Source organism: Marmota monax, unplaced genomic scaffold, assembly GCF_021218885.2.
Source record: "Marmota monax isolate L192 unplaced genomic scaffold, Marmota_monax_Labrador192_F-V1.1 WCK01_AAM20220418_F8-fsc00021, whole genome shotgun sequence".
In the NCBI taxonomy this organism is placed as follows: domain Eukaryota; kingdom Metazoa; phylum Chordata; class Mammalia; order Rodentia; family Sciuridae; genus Marmota; species Marmota monax.
Window position 1 is genome coordinate 18,874,265 of NW_026695228.1, and position 18,084 is coordinate 18,892,348.

The following is an 18,084-nucleotide window of genomic DNA, read 5'->3' on the forward strand; positions in this document are numbered from 1 at the left end:
TTTAGACAAAAGGGCTGGAGGTGTAGCTCAGCAGTAGAGCATTTGCCTAGCATGCACAAGGTCCTGGGTTCCATCCCTGGCATTGGATTCTTTTTGGTACTGGGGATGGAACTCAGGGGCATTCTAACACTGAGCTATATCTCCAGCCCCGTTTTAATACTTTATTTCAAGACAGGGTTTCACTGAGTTGCTTAGGGCCTCGCTAAATTGTGGGGCTAATCTTGAACTCATGATCCTCCTGCTTCAGTCTCCTGAGCCTCTGGGATTATAGGCATGTGCCACCATGTCCTTATATTTTTTATTTTTATTAAAAAAATATATATATTTTAGTTGTTGATGAACCTTTATTATTTATATGCAGTGCTGAGAATTGAACCAGTGCCTTACAAATGCTAGGCAAGCACTCCACCACTGAGTCACAACCCCAGCCCCTATGTTTTCAGATAGGGTCTCATTACCTTGATGAGGCTGGCCTTGAAGTTGTGATCCTCCTGCCACAGCCTCCTGAGTCACTGGGATTATAGGTGTGCAACACTGGGCCCAGTTGGAAGAGAGTTTTTTTTAAAGATTATTCTTTTTTTTCCCCCTTGGTACTAGGGATTGAACCCAGAGGTGCTCAATCACTAAGCCACATCGCCAGCCCATTTAATTTTTTATTTTGAGACTGGATCTCACTAAGTTGCTTAAGGCCTTGCTAAATTGCTGAGGCTGGCTTTGAAATTGTGCTCTTCCTGTCTCAGCCTCCCAAGTTGCTAGGATAACAGGTATGCTCCACTGCACCTGGTTTAAAAGAGTATTTTTTTTTTTTTAGTTGTCAATGGAGCTTTATTTTATTTATTTATAGGGCTGGGGATATATAGTTCAATTGGTATGCATAACATCCTGGGTTCAATCCCCAGCACCACCCCCCCACAAGATATTTATTTATATGTAGTGCTGAGAATCAAACCCAGTGCCTGACACACTCTAGACAAGTGCTCGGCCATTGAGCCACAACCCCAGTCCCAAAGTATTCTCTTTTTTTAATATATTTTTTTTTTTAGTTATTGGTGGACCTTTATTTTATTCATTTATTTATATGTGGTGCTGAGAATCGAACCCAGTGCCTCACACATGCTAGGCAAGTGCTCTACCTCTGAGCCACAACCCCAGCCAGCAAATATTCTTAACAGTAGACGAGATAAGATTATTTGGTCTAAATTATGCCCTGCTCTTGAATTTATACATTGAGGTCTCAACCTACAACCTGATTATAGACAGACACAGGCTTTTAAGAAGCTAGTTAGGGCTGGGGTTGTGGCTTAGTAGTAGAGCACTTGCCTCATACATGTGAGGCACTGGGTTTGATCCTCAGCACCACATAAAAATAAATAAACAAAATAAAGGTATTTTTCCACCTACAACTTAAAAAACAAAAAAAAAGCAGCAGCAGCTAGTTAAAGGCTGGGTGCAGTGGCAAATGCCTATAATCCCAGAGGCTCAGGAGGAGGAGGCAGGAGGATTGAGACTTCAAAGCCAGCCTCGGCAAAAGCGAGATGCTAAGCAACTCAGTGAGACCCTGTCTCTAAATAAAATAAAAAACAGGGCTGGGGATGTGGCTCAGTGGTCAAGTGCCCCTGAGTTCAATCCCCAGTACCTCCGCCCCCAAAAAAAAGAAAAGAAAAAAGAGGCTAGGTCAGACTAAATAAGGTAATCAGAGAGGCCTTGTAAGAACGAGACATCAGTGACCCTCCTCTTTCTGCACACACAAAGAAAGAAGGCCATGTGGTAACACAGCAAGACAGTGGCCATCTGTAAGCTAGAGGGAGAAGACGCATCAGAAACCAACACTAGTGACAACCTTGGATTTCCAGACTCCAGAACTGTGAAAAACTAAATTCGTGTTGTTTAAGCCACGGAGCCTGATGTACGTTGCTCTGGAGTCCATCTCCAGTGAAGGTCAGAATGCAAGTCAAACTAGTGAGAATGGGTAAGAAGCAGCCACATGACAGGAATAAAATGGATAGCTTTTAAAAAAGTTTTATTTCAAGAACTTTTTTTTTTTTTTTTTGGACTGGTATTCCAAAAAAAGGTGGGTCAAAGTACAAAAAAAAAAAAAAAGTCAGTTGAATAACAGTGTAGGTTTAGAAATCACAGCGGCAGAAGCAATGTACAGACAGCACAGATAAAACAGTCCAGTGTATGCAGTTCTGTTCAGTTTCTTTGCTTATTTTAAGTGTTTCTTTCCCCTCCTGTACAAAATACATCAAAGCATGCCATGAGATCAGAAAAAGAAAAGAGTCTAACAAATGGTTACGTGGACCGGACTCTGTACCAGAGGAGATAATGTTTCTTCCCCGCCCCCGCCCCCGCTTCCTCTTTCCTTGCTCTGCTTTAGGTTAGGTTATTCTGGAGACAGTTCACCTCCAAGTCGGCCTGGTCACCTTTGCCACCCTCAAGTTTGGGTGACATGGAGTTCTGGATGTTAAACGACTCCTCCTCTTTCAGGCAGGACTTCAGAACTTCCTGGATTTTGTGGGGAGCACTAGGATCATCCTGGAGGAGGGAAAAAAATTGGGAAGGGGAAAGAGACAGTGGGCAGAGCAATCAATAATTACCTTGGGTTTTCTAACCGGCTAAGGAAGCAGAGCTTCAAAACCTATATACGTATAAAGGAGAAAAGCTCTAAGTCTTGAATAAACTGAATAATAAACTGAAGTAACTGACTAGCAACTACTTTTTAGGAAAGTCATCCTTATAAGCTTATAAGCAATGGCCAGATGTAGATAAAAAGTTGATGGTAATCAAAGACCTGTAACTGGGGCTAGTCATGTCTTCTCTTGGAAATAGAGTGGGGGGAAACAGCCCCCTTAATTTGGCTCAGACACCTTTAAAGTCTCACACAAGGAGCTCTGTTCCCATCAGCGTCTTGGTCAGGGAACACAAGGGTGGTGGGGGGGACACATGGGACTGTACTCAGATGCACACTCCCCAGACATGCAGACATGTCCCCTGACTACAGGTCAAAGACCCGTGAGCCTCTTGCAGTCAGAACTGTACTGCTGAAGATGTTAACTGAAAAGATGCTTCTTCAACCCGACCCCCAGGGTCTGGCTGCCTCAGTGGCCTGCCACACTCTGCCTCAGATGTTACTTAAGTTGTGGATCCCCCACCTACTTCTGAGGTGCACCTCTGCCTTCATGCCACCCATAAGTGCCACTTGAAGCCCCAGGACAAGTTCCTGAATCTGACCTGAATTTGCCAGTGAAAGGGTTCCAGAGAGCCCAGTAGCATTCAGTCCTCCCTCAGAGGATTTCTGCAGTAGGATTTGCCTTACTCTTTTCCTTGAGGACCCCCAGAAGGGATCACATCTAGAGTGATTCTGTGGGCCTCAAGTTTTTTGTCTGGTACCCTAAAGAGTTATTATAAAGTACACGGAACTCAGCTAATCAGAGAGGTGGATTCACGAATAGCATGAAGGGTGGAGAATATTCTATCTGACCAGCTAGTTAATACTATTCTTTTTTTTTCCCCCTTAGGACTATTCTTGTTTTAACTACTTTCAAAAATCAAGATCATGCTTAATGGCCAGGCATTCTCCATCGGGGGAACTCTAGTCCATTCCACCGGCTGCACTGGGTTAGGGTAGTGATGGGTTGGGAAAAGTCTGGCTTTTCATGGTGCTACGCACACAGAACACTGTGGGTATGAAAAGCTCTGCCACCTGCCCACTGCCACAGACTTGCTGGCTGCTTTTCAGAGGCCTAGACTGAACAAAAATTTAATAGAGTTTTAAAGACTTTGGACATGATTTATAGATAACAGGGGACACATGTTCCCCATACCAATGAGACAAGAGGAAATGGACTTCGTAGAGTCCTGAGGCAGACTTGAGGCACAGCAACTGTACACAGCACACACAGGCACCTGACATTGTCAATCACTGTTTGGAGAGAATTAAAAAAAAAAAAATGCAGGGGCTGGGCACAGTGGTGCATGCCTGGAATCCCAGTGACATGGAGGCTGATGCAGGAGGATTACAAGTTCAGTCTCAGCAACTTAGCAAGACCCTATCTCAAAATAAAAAATAAGTGAGGCATGGTGATATAGGCCTGTAATCCCAGCGGTTCAGGAGGCTGAGGCAGGAAGATTGTCAGTTCAAAGTCAGCCTCAGCAACAGGGAACCATTAAGCAACTCAGTGAGACTCTGTCTCTAAATAAAACACAAAATAGGCTGGGGATGTAGCTCAGTGGCTGAATGCCCCTGAGTTTAAAAAATAAAAAATAAAATGAGTTGGGTATGTAGCTCAGTGGTAGAGTGTTCCTGGGTTCAATCCCTAGTACCAGAAAACCAAATAAAACAATAACAAAAAAAGACCCTAACAACTGCAGGACAAAAACCCATATACACTGAGATAGAAAGATTTCTAGGCAATATAGAAATATGGTCTATGTATGTATATATTTTGGTTATTTTACTTTGTGTGTGTGTGTGTGTGTTAGTGCTGCGGGTTGAACCCAGGGCTTTGTGCATGCTAAGCACATGTGCTACCGCTGAGCTATACCCCCAGCCCAGCCTATGTGTATGTTTTATGGAGAGGGAAGAGGGTTGAGGTGGAACTGTATTTCTTATTGTGTGTGCTTCTGTTCTGTTTGGGGAAGATGCTGGATGTGGAAGCTTCAGAGTTGAGCCCTTAAAGATCATGGGCAGGATGGATTTTGAATCACACCAAAGCTTGGGAAAAGACAGTAAGGGTCTATGCTCATTTTTCCTCTTCTAAGGATGCAAACTACTTTCATGTTTTTCCAGAAACCTCCCCACATTCTTTCTATGTCACATGCTTTTTGGGCACATAGGGCACAGGAATTTCTCAAAATGTGAAGAAAAGTACATCAACTGACTCTTTATAGAGCTGTGATGTCACAAAGAAGGGGCCCCCATTCAAGTTGTCCCATCCAGGGCCCATGGGATTTGGAAAGATGAAAAAATTGCCTTCTGTGCCGAGATGGGAGACGCAGATCCTAAAAGTAAGAAACAGAGGTATCCAAATAAGACTCTTAGGTAAGCCAAGTGCCTTCCACAAAAAGAAGAGACGAGGGAGTGTCTGAAACGTGTCTTGTTGTTGTAGCCAGAGTATTTCCTCCAGAATTGTTCTGCTTTTTATTTTTATCTTCCTGTATTGGGATCTGAATCCAGGAGGGCTCTACCATTGAGCTACATACATTCCCAGCCCCTCTTAAAAAATTTAAATTTTGAGACAGGGTCTCACTAAGTTGCTGAGGCTGGCCTCGAACTTGCAATCCTCCTGCCTCAGCCTCCTGAGCAGGTGGGATTACAGGAGTGCACCACTGTGTCCTATTTCCTGTAAAGCCTAAGGTTGCCAAACTCTGTAGCAGCAGATCCATCTGCCTTTGGTATGGCAGATGTATCTAGTTACAGGGGAGCAGGATAGATATCTGACATAAATCCTGGAAACCACAGAGGACCCTTGCTCCCAGTGTTCCATCTCAGCCATATGGGTACCCTGCAGCCCAGGGGTAATACACATTTAGGCCTGGACCCCATGTGCAAACCTCTGTCAGAGGGGGTAGGCAGCCAGTGCTTTACTATACACATGCAAAAGCAGAGTCTGGAAAGGAAAAAAAATGTAACTATGAAAAAACAGCACTTCTGGGTACCACAAAGTCCTAGGAATAAAACAAACTCCTGGAAGCTCTGTCAGGTCTCAGGAGGACCACTTTATCTGCCACATTCCCTGGATAGCACCGCCGTGAGGAGCAACAGGGCAGCTCAGCCTGGGCAGTCTGCCAGTGGATTTCAGGTGACTTCATTCACATGGTACACCTGGAGCAGGTCCAGCTTGCTGTGCTCCCTCCAGCCTCCTGATGTCCCCTCCCCAGGATGGCTGCTCAGCCACACAAAAGACTGTGGCCCACGCTTACAGCACCTCACATGAGAGCAGTGAGCTCAGAGGAGCAGTAGAGGGCGGGAAGCCATTGACACTGAAATCAGTATGGACCCTGCCACACAAGACCCAAAACAACAGATTTTTTTCTTAATTAAAAATTTTTTTTTTATACCAGGGGTGAACCCAGGGAGACCTAACCACTGAGCAACATCCCCGGCCATTTTTTATTTTGAGACAGGATCTTGCTAAGTTGCTGAGACTGGCTTTGAACTTGCAATCCTCCTGCCTCAGCCTCCCAAGCTGCTGGGATTAAAGGCATGTGGCACCATGCTTGGCTAATTATATGGGTTTTTTGAGAGTCACTGGGGTAGGAAAATGACCCACTCAACTTACTTTATTTAGAAATAACCCCTCTAGTAAGAGAAATAGAATACTCAAAAATTTTAGGCTCCTCAATACCAAAAAGGAATTTGAGGATGAAGGGAGAGGCTGGGGAAGGCTGACCAGCAGGCCAGACTCTGGGTCCTTGCCTCTCCTTGCACAGTGCAGAGGTGGAAAGTGTGATGGCCGTGGCAACAAGCAGGGTTGCATTTCACAGTGGAGTGGCATTTTTTTTCTTTCCCTTTTGCTAGGAATGGAACCCAGAGCCTTGCTTGTGTGAGATGTGTTCTACCACTGAGCTTCACCCCCAGCTCCAGCACACCCATCCTAACTGGCCACACCTAAAAGACCTTGACTATGACCAAGTTTGGTCTGTAGGCTAGGTGGGGAGAGCGAGAGAGCACTCCGGCTGCACGGACAATCATCCCCTCACACTCAGTGCTTTACAGAGTGGAAAAGATGCTGATGGGGCGGGGGCTGGGGCTCAGTGGTAGCATGCTCGCCTAGCACGCATGAGGCACTGGGTTCGATCCTTAGCACCACATAAAAACAAAATAATGTGTCTGCTTAAAACTAAAGATTCATAAATAAATAAATGTTAAAAAAAAAAAAAAAGAACGAAAAGATGCTGCTGCTGGCACAAACTGGGAGAAGGACATCAGATCCAAGAAGAGCCAAGGGGACCACTAGAGCCTGGTTCCACCCTTTCCCTGAGGGACGGCCATCATGTTGTACCAGCTGACCCCATGACCCCCTCTCAGGCAGAGTTCACTGTGGCTGCCTATCTTTGCTCTGGTCTTCAAGATTGCCAGTCTGAGCTCGGGGTGGGCAGAAATGTTCATGTAAAGATGCCCCACCTTCCACATGGCTGTTTCAGCCATGAACAGGAAGCCCTTGCACTGGCTTATGCAACTAAGTCCCCCAACAGGACCTATCTCCTTCCTGTCTTTTGTGAAGACATGGCAAAGGTGTCCATGTTCATAGTGCCAGAAACACATGGGTCAGAACCTTTCCTAGGAAACCTTGCCTTCTGTCAGGCAGGAGCAACCGCCATGAACAGGAATGCCCTGACTGGGCATATTTGCTGTCCCATGTGTATAGGATGGCAGATCCGGCAGTGGAACCAAGAGAGCAGGTGGTGGGCTGTTGTCACCAGTGGTCAATAAGTGTGGATTGAATGCACAGCACTGCAAGGGGCTGGATAAGGTGGGAGGGATTAGCCTGATGAGTGAGACTCTGACCTGCCCTCAAGGTGCCCACATTCTGATGGGTTGAGTTATGTTGTTATCCATCTTAAAGCTTTAAGACATCCTGTTTCCTTGGTTATTATTTATATCTTGAACTTGTTAATATTTTGGTGAAATCACCTGTTTTCTATCCTTGGCATCAAAGTCATCAGGAAAAAAATGATCCTCTCACTTCCTACTTAAATTAATGACTTCCTCTGTCAGGCCATTTTTCTTTTCTGTGACTAAGGCTGCATTTACTATTTTCTCTCCTTTCCCTTCTGGGGCTACAGTTTCCCCATCTACAAAAAGATGACTGTCTTGATTTGTGCTGTTCACATGTCAAGAGCTCTAGAGCCACATGTTGCTAGTGGCTGTTGCAGTAGTGGACAGTGCAGACAGAGGACTCTCCTGTCTCACTGGAAGCCCCACTGGATGGCACTGCTCTAGACTGTCAAGGTCCTGATGAGCTCTGATACCCCATTACTTCAAAGAACTTCTTCATAGTTTCCATTAAACTCCACTGTCTTAGTCATAAGAGTTTCAGTTTAGCTCCCTGACTGGTGTTATAATAATGCATTTACCTTAAAGTACAGAGCTGCATTAAGTGCAGATTTCCTGGACTTGGATATGACATGATTTGAGGGCTTCTATGGTTTCTATTTGACTTTCAAAATTCTCTGACAGTACCCAGTATTTTTTTTTCATTTTTAGTTGTAGTTGGACACAATACCTTTATTTATTATTTTTTAATATATTTTTTAGTCGTAGATGGACACAATATCTTTATTTATTTATTTTTATGTGGTGCTGAGGATTGAACCCAGTGCCTCACGTGTGCAAGGCAGGGCTCTACCTCTGAGCCACAACCCCAGCCCACACAATACCTTTATTTATTTATTTGTTTATTTATTTTTATGTGGTGTTGAGGATCAAACCCAGGGCCTCACACGCTAGATAAGTGCTCCGCTGCTGAGTCACAACCCCAGCCAACCCAGCATTACCTTTACCTTTACTTATTTATTTATTTTTAATGTGGTGCTGAGGATCAAACCCAGTGCCTCACTCGTGTAAAGTAAGCACTCTACCTCTATGCCACAACCCCAGCCCCAGTACTCAGTATTTTAATGGCTGACCTGATCCAGGCCATAGAATAAGCTAGTATCTCTGGAAAATGGTCAACTTGGAACTTTTATTGAATTTCAATTGATATTTATGAGCTCATCCTACTAAGAATAGAATTACTCCCAGGTTTAAAGTTCCACCAGTGTTTTGTGCTCACCTTGCACTAACCAATTGTGTATAAGCCTCGCAATTGTTAGGGTCCTCAAACAGGATCAAGGATGGAAGGGGTTTTCCACCTGTCCCCAAAGGAAACCACTACTTGCTTAAATAACCATCAGAACCTATGAGACTATTAATGAAAGCAGGGTCTTTCTCCATGATGTGGAAAGTAAAATCAGACTTCTAAAATCAGACTTCTAAAGCACAGATGAAGCTAAAATTACCAGTCAACCTTGTAAAAGAGCTCTACTACATATAACCCCTGCTTGTCAAAGAGGCCAGACATTATCAAGCCCCTATTCCCACCTTCAATGCTCCACTGGGTTGCCCTAATCTGACCTCCAAAGCTGTCTGTAGACTTGGCCTGGGCTGGGGGCTGAGGCATGCATAAGGGTAGATGTGAAGAAGACAAGTTACCTGACAGATAACGTTATCATAGTGAGCCAAGGCACGGGCATGGGGGGAGGAGATACAAGGAGTGTCGCAAAATTTCCTTACATTTGGGTGAGAGCCCTCAGCAATGGTGGAGAGGGAGAAGTTATCGTTGTGGAGCTCAGATGGGGTCCGGAATTTGCTGGTAGGAAAGAAGAGAGACGGGAAAACATAAGTGAAATGATCATGGCAAAATGTAACAAAAGAAGTTAATATTTCAGCCTCATGGGTCAAATACTACATTTTGTTAAATACCAAGAGTTGGAATAAGATGCCTCATTATTTGATACACCATAAGAAAAAACTTCTGCCACTTAAACCATGATCCATATTTTGTTATCACCTTGTGTGGGTTTTTTTTTTTTTTTTTTTTGGTGTGTGTGTGTGTGTGTGGTGCTGAGGATTGAACCCGGGGCCTTGTGCACGCCAGGCAAGCACTCTACCAACCGAGCTACATTCCCAGCCCACCTTGGGTTTTTTAAACATAATTGCAGTAGCTCGTTTGGACTTTGGATACAGAACTGACAACGATATGAACAGCTATGACCATGTTTGTGCATGCCAAGCAATTACAACTACATCAAAACTACCATCTGGGTAACAGTGATTGCAAGATGCCAGTGATTGTAAGATACAATCCAATTTCAGAGATGTTAATATGTGAGAAAAAATATGCATCTTAGAATCAATCAATCGCAGTAGGATCTTCAGTGCTCTGAGCACATGAAGCATCATCAGAGCAGTAACTGGGCTCAGGAAAGAAATAAGGTATGCAGAGAAATGAGGGAGCGGCCCCTGCAAAACACAAAATCAGGAAGGCAAACATGACTCTGCTCTAGCTCTTGCTTCTCCTCTTCTCTGGAAGTTGCTCCTTTCTGCCCCCTATCCTCATCAGCAGCTGCCCAGATTTAGATGGTCCTATCCCCTCCACCTCACATACCCACCACTTTGGTGTAGGTATGAGAAGCCAAGGGTCCTGGCTTGTCTGTGTGGAGTGATCATGTGCCCAGATACACCCCCGCCTCAATGCACAGGCACAATGGAGAGGCCCTTCCGGCCCCATGGCAGTTAACTGAAATGCCGCAGGGCTGCCAGCATCTGCACATTGCATGCGTCCACCCGCACAGGAGCAACAGATGGTGTTTTGTCCTTTTTTCAGGACCCAGGGAAGTCCTTCAGTCACATTCTCTGGAGGGTGTCTCAGGTCAGAGGGATTAATGGGGTGACAGGTTGAAAGGCAATCGGGGCCAGTTTTGCATCAACTGTCTCTTGGGTTCCAAAGAAGATGAGCTTCGGTTTCCTCCTTTTGACTCCTGTGACACTTTAGAAAGGTTTTTATTTTACTTCGTGATAAGAATAATTCACTCATAGTGCATAAGGTCATATCTGAAAGTTCAAGACCTAGCGTAATGGTAAATGTGTGTTGACATTCACATGCACACACAGGTGCTGCTCTGCTGAGAGCTAAGCAGCCAGCCATTCTGCATCCCCATGTGGGTATAGCAGAGAAAGTTAACCATGGACCCCCTCCTCAGTCACAAAATTCTACTCTGGAAAGGTAAAGAGAATTTCCTTAAACACTTCTGTCTGGACCAGGGGTTGACCAGTTTTTAAAAAGCAATGCAAGCCAGGCACAGTGGCACACACCTGTAATCTCAGTGAATTGGGAAGTTGAGGCAGCTGGATTTCAAATTCAAGGTCAGCCTTGGTAACTCAGCAAGACCCTATCTCAAAATAAGAAATAAAAAAAGCTAGGGGTGTGGCTCTGTGGTAAAGTGCCCTTAGCTTCAATCCCCAGTGTGGGGGGGATTCAGGAAGGGTGAGGGGTGGGAAGCAATATATTGTAGTGCTAAAGCCTCTCTCTTCAGCATCCACTGAGGGGGAGATGGTAGTGAGTGACAGCAGATTTGAGGGGGGTGAAATCACTCCACACTAATTTGTGGGCAAAATCCTCACACTGGCTACTGGTTGTCAAAGACCAGGGAAGCAGATGCTATCTGGCAGGATGGGCAGACCAAGTACAGCAACTTGCTTGGGGGCTAGGGTTGGGACATGCTCTATGCTGGCCACCTCTTCCTTAAGCACTCTCTGTCCTGAATAAGGGTGCTGGGAATGTTGCCAGGTAGCCACAGTGTGCATGGGGGCTTCACCTATGCTGCAATACCAGCACATTCTGTGTGAATGGATAAGCCTGGGCGACTCTTCAGCATGAACAAAACTGCTAGGGATGCAGAGCAGGTGTCAGAAACCCCCGTGACAACATCCCTGGAGCAGGGGTCAGGCATCTCCCACCAAGAGGCTGGGTGGCACAGACTCACTTGGTTCTCCGCAGCTTGGTATTCTCCGTCTTGAGCAGATAGAGCTTCTTGGCAAAAAAGACGGTCATCATGAAGAGCAGGAGCAGCACAAGGGCTGCAGAGCCTACGGCCACGCACATCACCTGGAAATCAGTGATGATGGACTCGCAGCGCATTCCCTTGTGCCAGATGTAGTCCTGGGTGTTGCACCTGCAGCAGTGACAGTGAGACCACGACTGATGGCAGCTGCAGTCGCAGCCAGGGTCTGGGCCTGACCCCACCACTCATCTCAATAGCCTGTTCCTAGGACCACCTGGTGTTACTCAAAGCAAGTATTCTCCCCTCTCTTTATAAGTCCTCAGTGAAATGGATCAGGCTGCTCTCTGAGGGCCATGATATAAATTAGGTAACAAAGGCACAGAGAAACTGAGTGAATGGCTCTAAGTTACATGACTGTTACGTGACTATAACTCAGTGAAGACAATCGCAGGATTCTCTCAGACCTCTGCTTGCCCTGGCTTTGGGTGAAAGACAGATGAGACACAAGATGAATAAGAGCTATCGTTACAAAGTACTAGGCCCTTCCCCAAACATGAAAAACCTATCTTGTTGTTCGCATTTCATCTAGTTCACGTGGTTAACCAGACACCGAAAATTAAGAAACTGACAGACAAGGACAGACACAAGGATGGATGTATATTCTCCTCCTACCCCTTCAGTATCAGAACTTCTGCCCCTAGACCTTTCCAATACTATGAGAACTGTCATATAAGCATAGTGAGAATCAACCTTCTGGGTGGGTTTTAGTCCTTTTGTTGAGTGACTTTCTCCTGCCCTTGGGGACATTCCCAGGCTCCAACTCTTCCAATGACATTGCTGTTTCCATGGGAACCAGGCTGCTTCAAAGAGGAAAGATGTGGAAGGATATAGAGGCAGGCAAAGGAGGGAGGACATGAACCTCAGGGTGAATGACAGACAAGAAAGGGGCCCAGAAATGGGGAAATTATGCACCAGAGAATTGGCTAGTCTACATCCAGAATAGGCTGGGAAGAAATGGCTAACAAGCAATTCTTCTTTGTTTTCCAACTGATCCTCTCCTATCATAGGGGAACTATCTGTTTGAGGTTGTCAGGGAATGCAGACCCTCTAAGTGGGGCCCTCTAACCCCGTGTTCTAGAGAAGTCCAGCCACAGCGCTCTTCGTTTCTCTGCAGTGGGTCAGGGTGACAGAGACAAAGGCACGCTGCAGTCTGCAACTAAAGGCTCAGCAGTCTCCTGTGAGTGGAATGCAAAAGCAGTTTTCAAGCTGTGGGCCAGGCTGGGTGTGCACAGCCCTAGCAGGAGTTGGGCAGGGAGGCCCCAGTGTGACCCTGGAGTGAAAGCTTAGCAAGGATTGTTGAAGAGGGCATATGGGGAAGCCGTTTTAAGGCAGACTGGTGGATCCCTGGTCAGCAGAGCCAGGTAGCTTGGTAAGGAGACAATCTTACTCCTTACTCAGGAATTCCCTGAGAGCTCCAGGGGTTTCTGGGAACTTTTTCAGATCTCCAGAGGCAGCAAGGCCTTTAAATTTCATACTCTGATGGGGAGCTCATTTTAAGGGTGAAACACCAAGTCTCTCAGAGGATAATGGATGACTTTGCAAAGATGACTTTCCACAGCTCCCAGGCTGAAATCATCATTATAGTTCCCCAAAATAAAGTTTGAAGCACAAAACCACGGGGTTTCCCCATATTTCTGGTAGCCCTTAACCAGCTGGCAAAGCCTTACCACCTCCTCCTAATTTCTAAACCACAGCACCTCCTATTGGCAATGGATGGACAACTCCAACCAGAACTTTGTGGTCACATCATGTGTGAGTGACCCTAGCGTTGTAACTATTTATGACAAAGAACTTTCATAGAAGGGAACTGAAACTCTTTGAGCATTCACCAGTGTTATTCTCCAATCATAACATTAGCCCTTAAGAAACCTGACTCTTCACATACCTCTACAAAGAACAAGAAAAAGAAGCATCGAGAATGACACTGACCAAAGAGACTCTGATAACAGAAATGTTCCTCCTAAGATCAAAGGAAACTAGCCTCAGAGGATAATGAACACTCTATTCCACTTCTAGGACCTGTAAAGAACCACCCAAATCATCCCTGACTCATGATCCTTCCAGAATAAGACAGGGAGTTCTCCAGCAGGTAAATACCTCACATTAGGGCAGTTCCCAAGAGTGAAGTGATTGGGGTAATTACTGAAGAGATGGGGGATGGTTCTTGTAGACAATGTTCTCAGGGATATTCTAAACTAAATCTTTGAAGGTATCATGAATGTGGTATCTTAGGGGAGACAAGTATCAACCAAGGGAAAGAAAAAGAGTTACTATCCAAAGTCAAAAACCGCCAGACTCTCAGTTTGATTTCACCTGTGTGAGTGGCTGCTCTTTGGGTCTGCTCATGCCCATCTATGAGACTGGGCCCTCCTGCTATTCACTGGGTTTGGACAGAGCTGTCTCAGCTGTCTTTACTCTGGAGCAGATTAATAGGCCAGCCCTCCTTGGCTATACTAATGGCCAGCACTCTCCAACAAAAACCTCGGCAAAGGGCTGTTTCCAAAATCCTTTCGGAAGTCCTTCACTTGCCTTCATAATTGAGTAGTATGGGTCAGGTAGAGAACTTTTAAAATCTTATTTCTGAGGAACCTCTTCTGGTGATGAGACCACAGGAAATACATTTTAATAAGTTATTCTGTAGAAGAAATGTGAGTGGATCTTTATTGACCTGGGAATCCTGTGAATGTACAACTCTTGGAAGTTGTGCCCCCCACACTCTCCTTTTGCTGGGTCTGCCCCACCTATACTCTTTTATAGTTCTCATTGCCTACCTACCATTCACTTACCTGCAGAAGGCCCCTATGTTCTCCACCAGGTAGCACTGGCCGCCATTGTGACAGTAACTTGGGAAGAGGTCACACACTGACCTGCAGGAGCCATTGTGCCGCACAAAGCCACTACGGCACTCAGTGCCATTTTCATTTGAGGCCAGGTCCCGGTTTGGCTCTCCTGGGCGGGGCCTGAGGGCGATGCTGCTTCCAGGGATCATCCCCAGAGTATGCTGTGGAGGAACAGCATGCCACCGACTGGTAGGCTGGCCTGTCCCAGGCCCCACACCAGGCTTATCAGTGGGCACCAAAAGGTCATTTTCATCTTCTAGGTCTCCTCCTCCTACTGCATCCTTGTCCTCGTCCTCATCTTCCTCTTCCTCTAGGTCATCATAGAAGGATGTGGTAGGGTAGAAATCAGACTCATCAAAGGGGGTGAAGTCATCATACAAGTCAAGGAGGCTCCAGGAAGGGGTCTCTCCTTCAGTATCAGGGTGGTTCTCTGAGGTTCCTGGTGACCCTGGGAAGCTCCCTATGTCTGCACCACGACCCTGACTGTCCAATCCTTCAAAGTAGTCAATGTCAATTATATCTGAGGCTGGTTGGGACTCTGGTGTGCCTTGAAGTGGGTCAGTGGGCTCTGGCCCTTGAGGTGTGCTGCTTCCTAGATTCAGCCAAACCTCCAAGGGACTCTCCTTGGGGAGTTCAGGGCCTGGGCTCTGCTTGTCAAGAGCAGTGGGGGAGGAAGGCCCATTGGCTTCAGTAGCCTCAGAAGTGGCAGGGGGCACTGTCGACTGCCCAAGGGCTCCATGAGGAGCCTGGAGAGTAGCTGGAAGGGCCTGGGCATCACCACTACCGGCCTCTGCGGTCACTCCGCCTAGGCCTGGGCCGTCGACCTCTAGCCAGGCGGTGCCAGTCACTGCAGCTGATGCCTCTAGTGCCTCCTCTGGTCCGACCCCGGGGCCCACAGAGGCCAGCTCTCTGCCAGGGGCCGTCCACGAGGTCTCGCCTTCATCAGTCCCAGGCAGGCCCGCCTCCTCCCGCGTGTCATTAGCGTGCGGTTCCCACGACAGTACACTCCTCATTAGCTCCTCGGCCTCAACCGCACTTCCCGCCTCACGTGCTACGGGAAGAGAGCGAAATGCTGCTTCAGGATGGCACATGGAGCCTAAACCCAGTAGCCTGCCAAGCTCGCTACCCTAGACCAGGGTTCCCTGGGGCAACGTCTGCGTTCCCAGGGCCACACCCACCTCGAGTCCCGCCCCGAGTGCACCTCCTGAGCTAGGAAAATACACTGTCCCTATTTCACAGACCACCCATACTTGGGTGGTCCTGAAGCCTCAACCTTGAGAGAACGAGGCAGAGACAGCCACCTCCAGGACTCACCTCAAAGAATCACTCATGCCCCTCCCCACCTCCAGGCCCCACCCAGCCTCAAGGCTCCGCCCTCCCCAGACCCCGCCCCGAGGTCTTACTCAGGCCCCGCCCCCACCGCAGCGCCCCCTGCCAGCCCACCCCGCGGCCTGCGATCCCGTATCTGGGTGGTCCCCACCGTCTGCCTCCTGGAGACCCCCACAGCCTCCTGCGTTCCTTTCCCCACCTCAGGTCCCAGGCTAGGCGGTGCCCCGCCCCCTGCCACAGCTCACGGACTCCACCTGTACCCGAAATCAGCTGGAGGCCGGGGTGGGGCGCGAAGGGCCCTGGCCTCAGTCGGTACCTACCAGGCACGGCCCCGGTGGAGAGGACCAGCGTGGCCCCCAGAAGCAGCAGCAACAGCGGCGGCGGCCCCCGACCCGGGCCCCCGCGCCCAGCTCGGCCCATGGCGCGGCGCCCCGGCCGCTGTCGCGGTCCGCCGGCCTGGCTGCACCCTTGGCTCGCCCGGCCTCTGCGCCTCCCGCCGGTGCCGCGGCTACCTCAGCCCACGGTGGGCAGCGCGAGCAGCCGCATGCCGCCGTCCGGGCCGCCGCGCCCCCCGCCTCCCGCGCAGCCGCCGCGCGCCCCGCCCCCGGCCTCCCGCCGCACGCAGAGCTGACACCGCCCCCCAGCCGCCCGCGGGGTACGCGGAGCGCGGGGCAGGCGCAGAGCGCCGCGCGTGGCGCGAGCCGACAGGTGCACGCGCGTGAGAACCGCGAGTGGCTGCCTCCCGCCTCCTCCTTAAGAGCCCGCAAAGGCCCTGGCCCCGGAGGACCCACCCGCCACGCGGCGAGCAGGAGGCGGGGACGTCGCGCGCCCAGACACCGCAAATTGGGAACGCAGCTCGGAAGGGCCGAAAGAGCAGGAGCCCCAGTCCGGGTGTGGAAACGAGCTGGCTCGGAAAGCACGGAGCCTCTTGGGTTTTCTGTGCCAACCCCGTGTTCTGGGTAGCAAGGTGCTCCGGGAAGCCTCGGGTTCTCCTCGAGGGCGGTTGCGGACATTGGCAGAGCCTGGCAAAGGACGAATCCGACGGCCCAGGCTCTAAGCGGATCAGACCTAATCCGACCGCAGCCAAAGCCATCAATCAACCCAGATCCCCGCCCAGCCAGGCCTGCCGAACGCGTCACAGGGGCAAGGGGTGAGCCCCTCTAGGGCTGCTGCTACTTCAGTTTCCCTCTATCCCCCTTGGAGCAGCCTGGGGAGCGGCCTTTGCTTCCGGTATCCTTATACTCTGGAAGCATCATTCCCCGGGTGTCCTGGGCCACCAAAGCTCAAGTGCCGGGGTGGACCAAAGAGGCTGATATCTCTGACCAGGTGCACATGGACATGGGGCCGAGCGTTACTCTGAGGGTCCCCTAGACTGCTCACAATGTTTCCCAGGACTATTGATTTATGGACCCCTGTTTTGTAGGGAGACAGAGCCATGGTACAGTCACCTAGTATATCCTTGTAGCCATTTACCTCTTGATATGTTAAATTAAGACGTTCTGGGTCTCAGCCCAAAGATATGGCAACGCTGGTATTTGTCGTGCTCTCATTCCTGTCATAGGAGACCAAATAAGTGACCCTAATGTGTCATGTGAGACTGCCTTGGTTCAGTCTCAGTTTCTCCAATAAGAAATTCTGTGGCTTGTTTTCCCAGCGTAGTGTCCCTCCCCTTCATGCCTGACAAGTTTCTTACCCTAGAAAAGGTCAGTTCGGATCACTCTACTCTGTGAGTCCACCTCTGCTTGGCTCAGACAGTTGATTTATGCCCTGATCAGTGTTAGGCAAGGAGGCCTACTCTGTAGAAGGCATCAGTGAAGATAAAGCAACCTCACCCCCAATCATGAGTCTGAAGCTCCCTGCAAAAGGGGCTGACTTCCTGGCTCTTTCCATGGCTTCATGCTGCCTCCAGATTCAGTAAAATATGTTTGAAATGCAACATTTTCTAAGCAGATCCAGTAGGGCTCCATACTTGCCTTTTGGCCAGAGGCAGCAACATACCCTTATTATTTTTTTGCAATACTGGGGACTAAACCCAGAGGTGCTCTACCACTGAACTACATTACCAACCCTTTATTTTGATAGGGTCTTTCTTAATTGTTGTGGCTAGCCTTGAACTTGTGATCTTCCTGTCTCAGACTCTGAAGTGTCTGTGATTACCAGGGTGTGTCACTGCACCTGGTTTGTAACCCTTATTTATCTCCAGCCCCATCTCTGCTTCCTTTGTCATGTTGTATGCTTCGATGTCTCTGTGTTCCTTTAACCTGTATTTGGTGGTAGCAGAGTGGATGTTAGTGGCTGTGCCTACCTT

At 48.3% G+C, this 18,084-nt stretch overlaps 1 protein-coding gene across 3 annotated transcripts; it reads right to left on the reverse strand.

Annotated features, from left to right (window-relative positions):
* Nucleotides 1-1,417: 1,417 nt before the first annotated feature.
* Cspg5 (chondroitin sulfate proteoglycan 5) lies at nt 1,418-16,829 on the reverse strand. 3 transcript variants are annotated; one of them, XM_058576731.1, is made up of 5 exons: nt 16,568-16,829; nt 14,394-15,498; nt 11,530-11,718; nt 9,197-9,353; nt 1,418-2,535 (listed from the first exon to the last, which is right to left on the reverse strand). In XM_058576731.1, the coding sequence occupies exons 2-5, from the start codon at nt 15,458-15,460 to the stop codon at nt 2,374-2,376; spliced, it is 1,575 nt and encodes a 524-aa protein (XP_058432714.1). In that variant the 5' UTR covers nt 15,461-15,498; nt 16,568-16,829; the 3' UTR covers nt 1,418-2,373. The 3 variants fall into 3 exon arrangements, with proteins under 3 accessions (XP_058432714.1, XP_046292357.1, XP_046292358.1); XM_046436401.2 differs by lacking the exon at nt 16,568-16,829 and adding an exon at nt 16,097-16,234 and having other exon boundaries at nt 1,421-2,535; XM_046436402.2 differs by lacking the exon at nt 16,568-16,829 and adding an exon at nt 16,097-16,234 and having other exon boundaries at nt 1,621-2,535; nt 9,278-9,353.
* Nucleotides 16,830-18,084: the final 1,255 nt, after the last annotated feature.

Coding starts and splice junctions, on each gene's coding strand:
- Cspg5 (XM_046436401.2), bottom strand. CDS start 16,196: ATGGGCCGAGCTGGGCGCGGGGGCCCGGGTCGGGGGCCGCCGCCGCTG. Junction 11,719..14,393: donor AACATAGGGGCCTTCTGCAG/GTAAGTGAATGG, acceptor TCACTGCTGCAG/GTGCAACACCCAGGACTACA. Junction 2,536..9,196: donor ATGATAACGTTATCTGTCAG/GTAACTTGTCTT, acceptor TCCCTCCTCCAG/GATGATCCTAGTGCTCCCCA.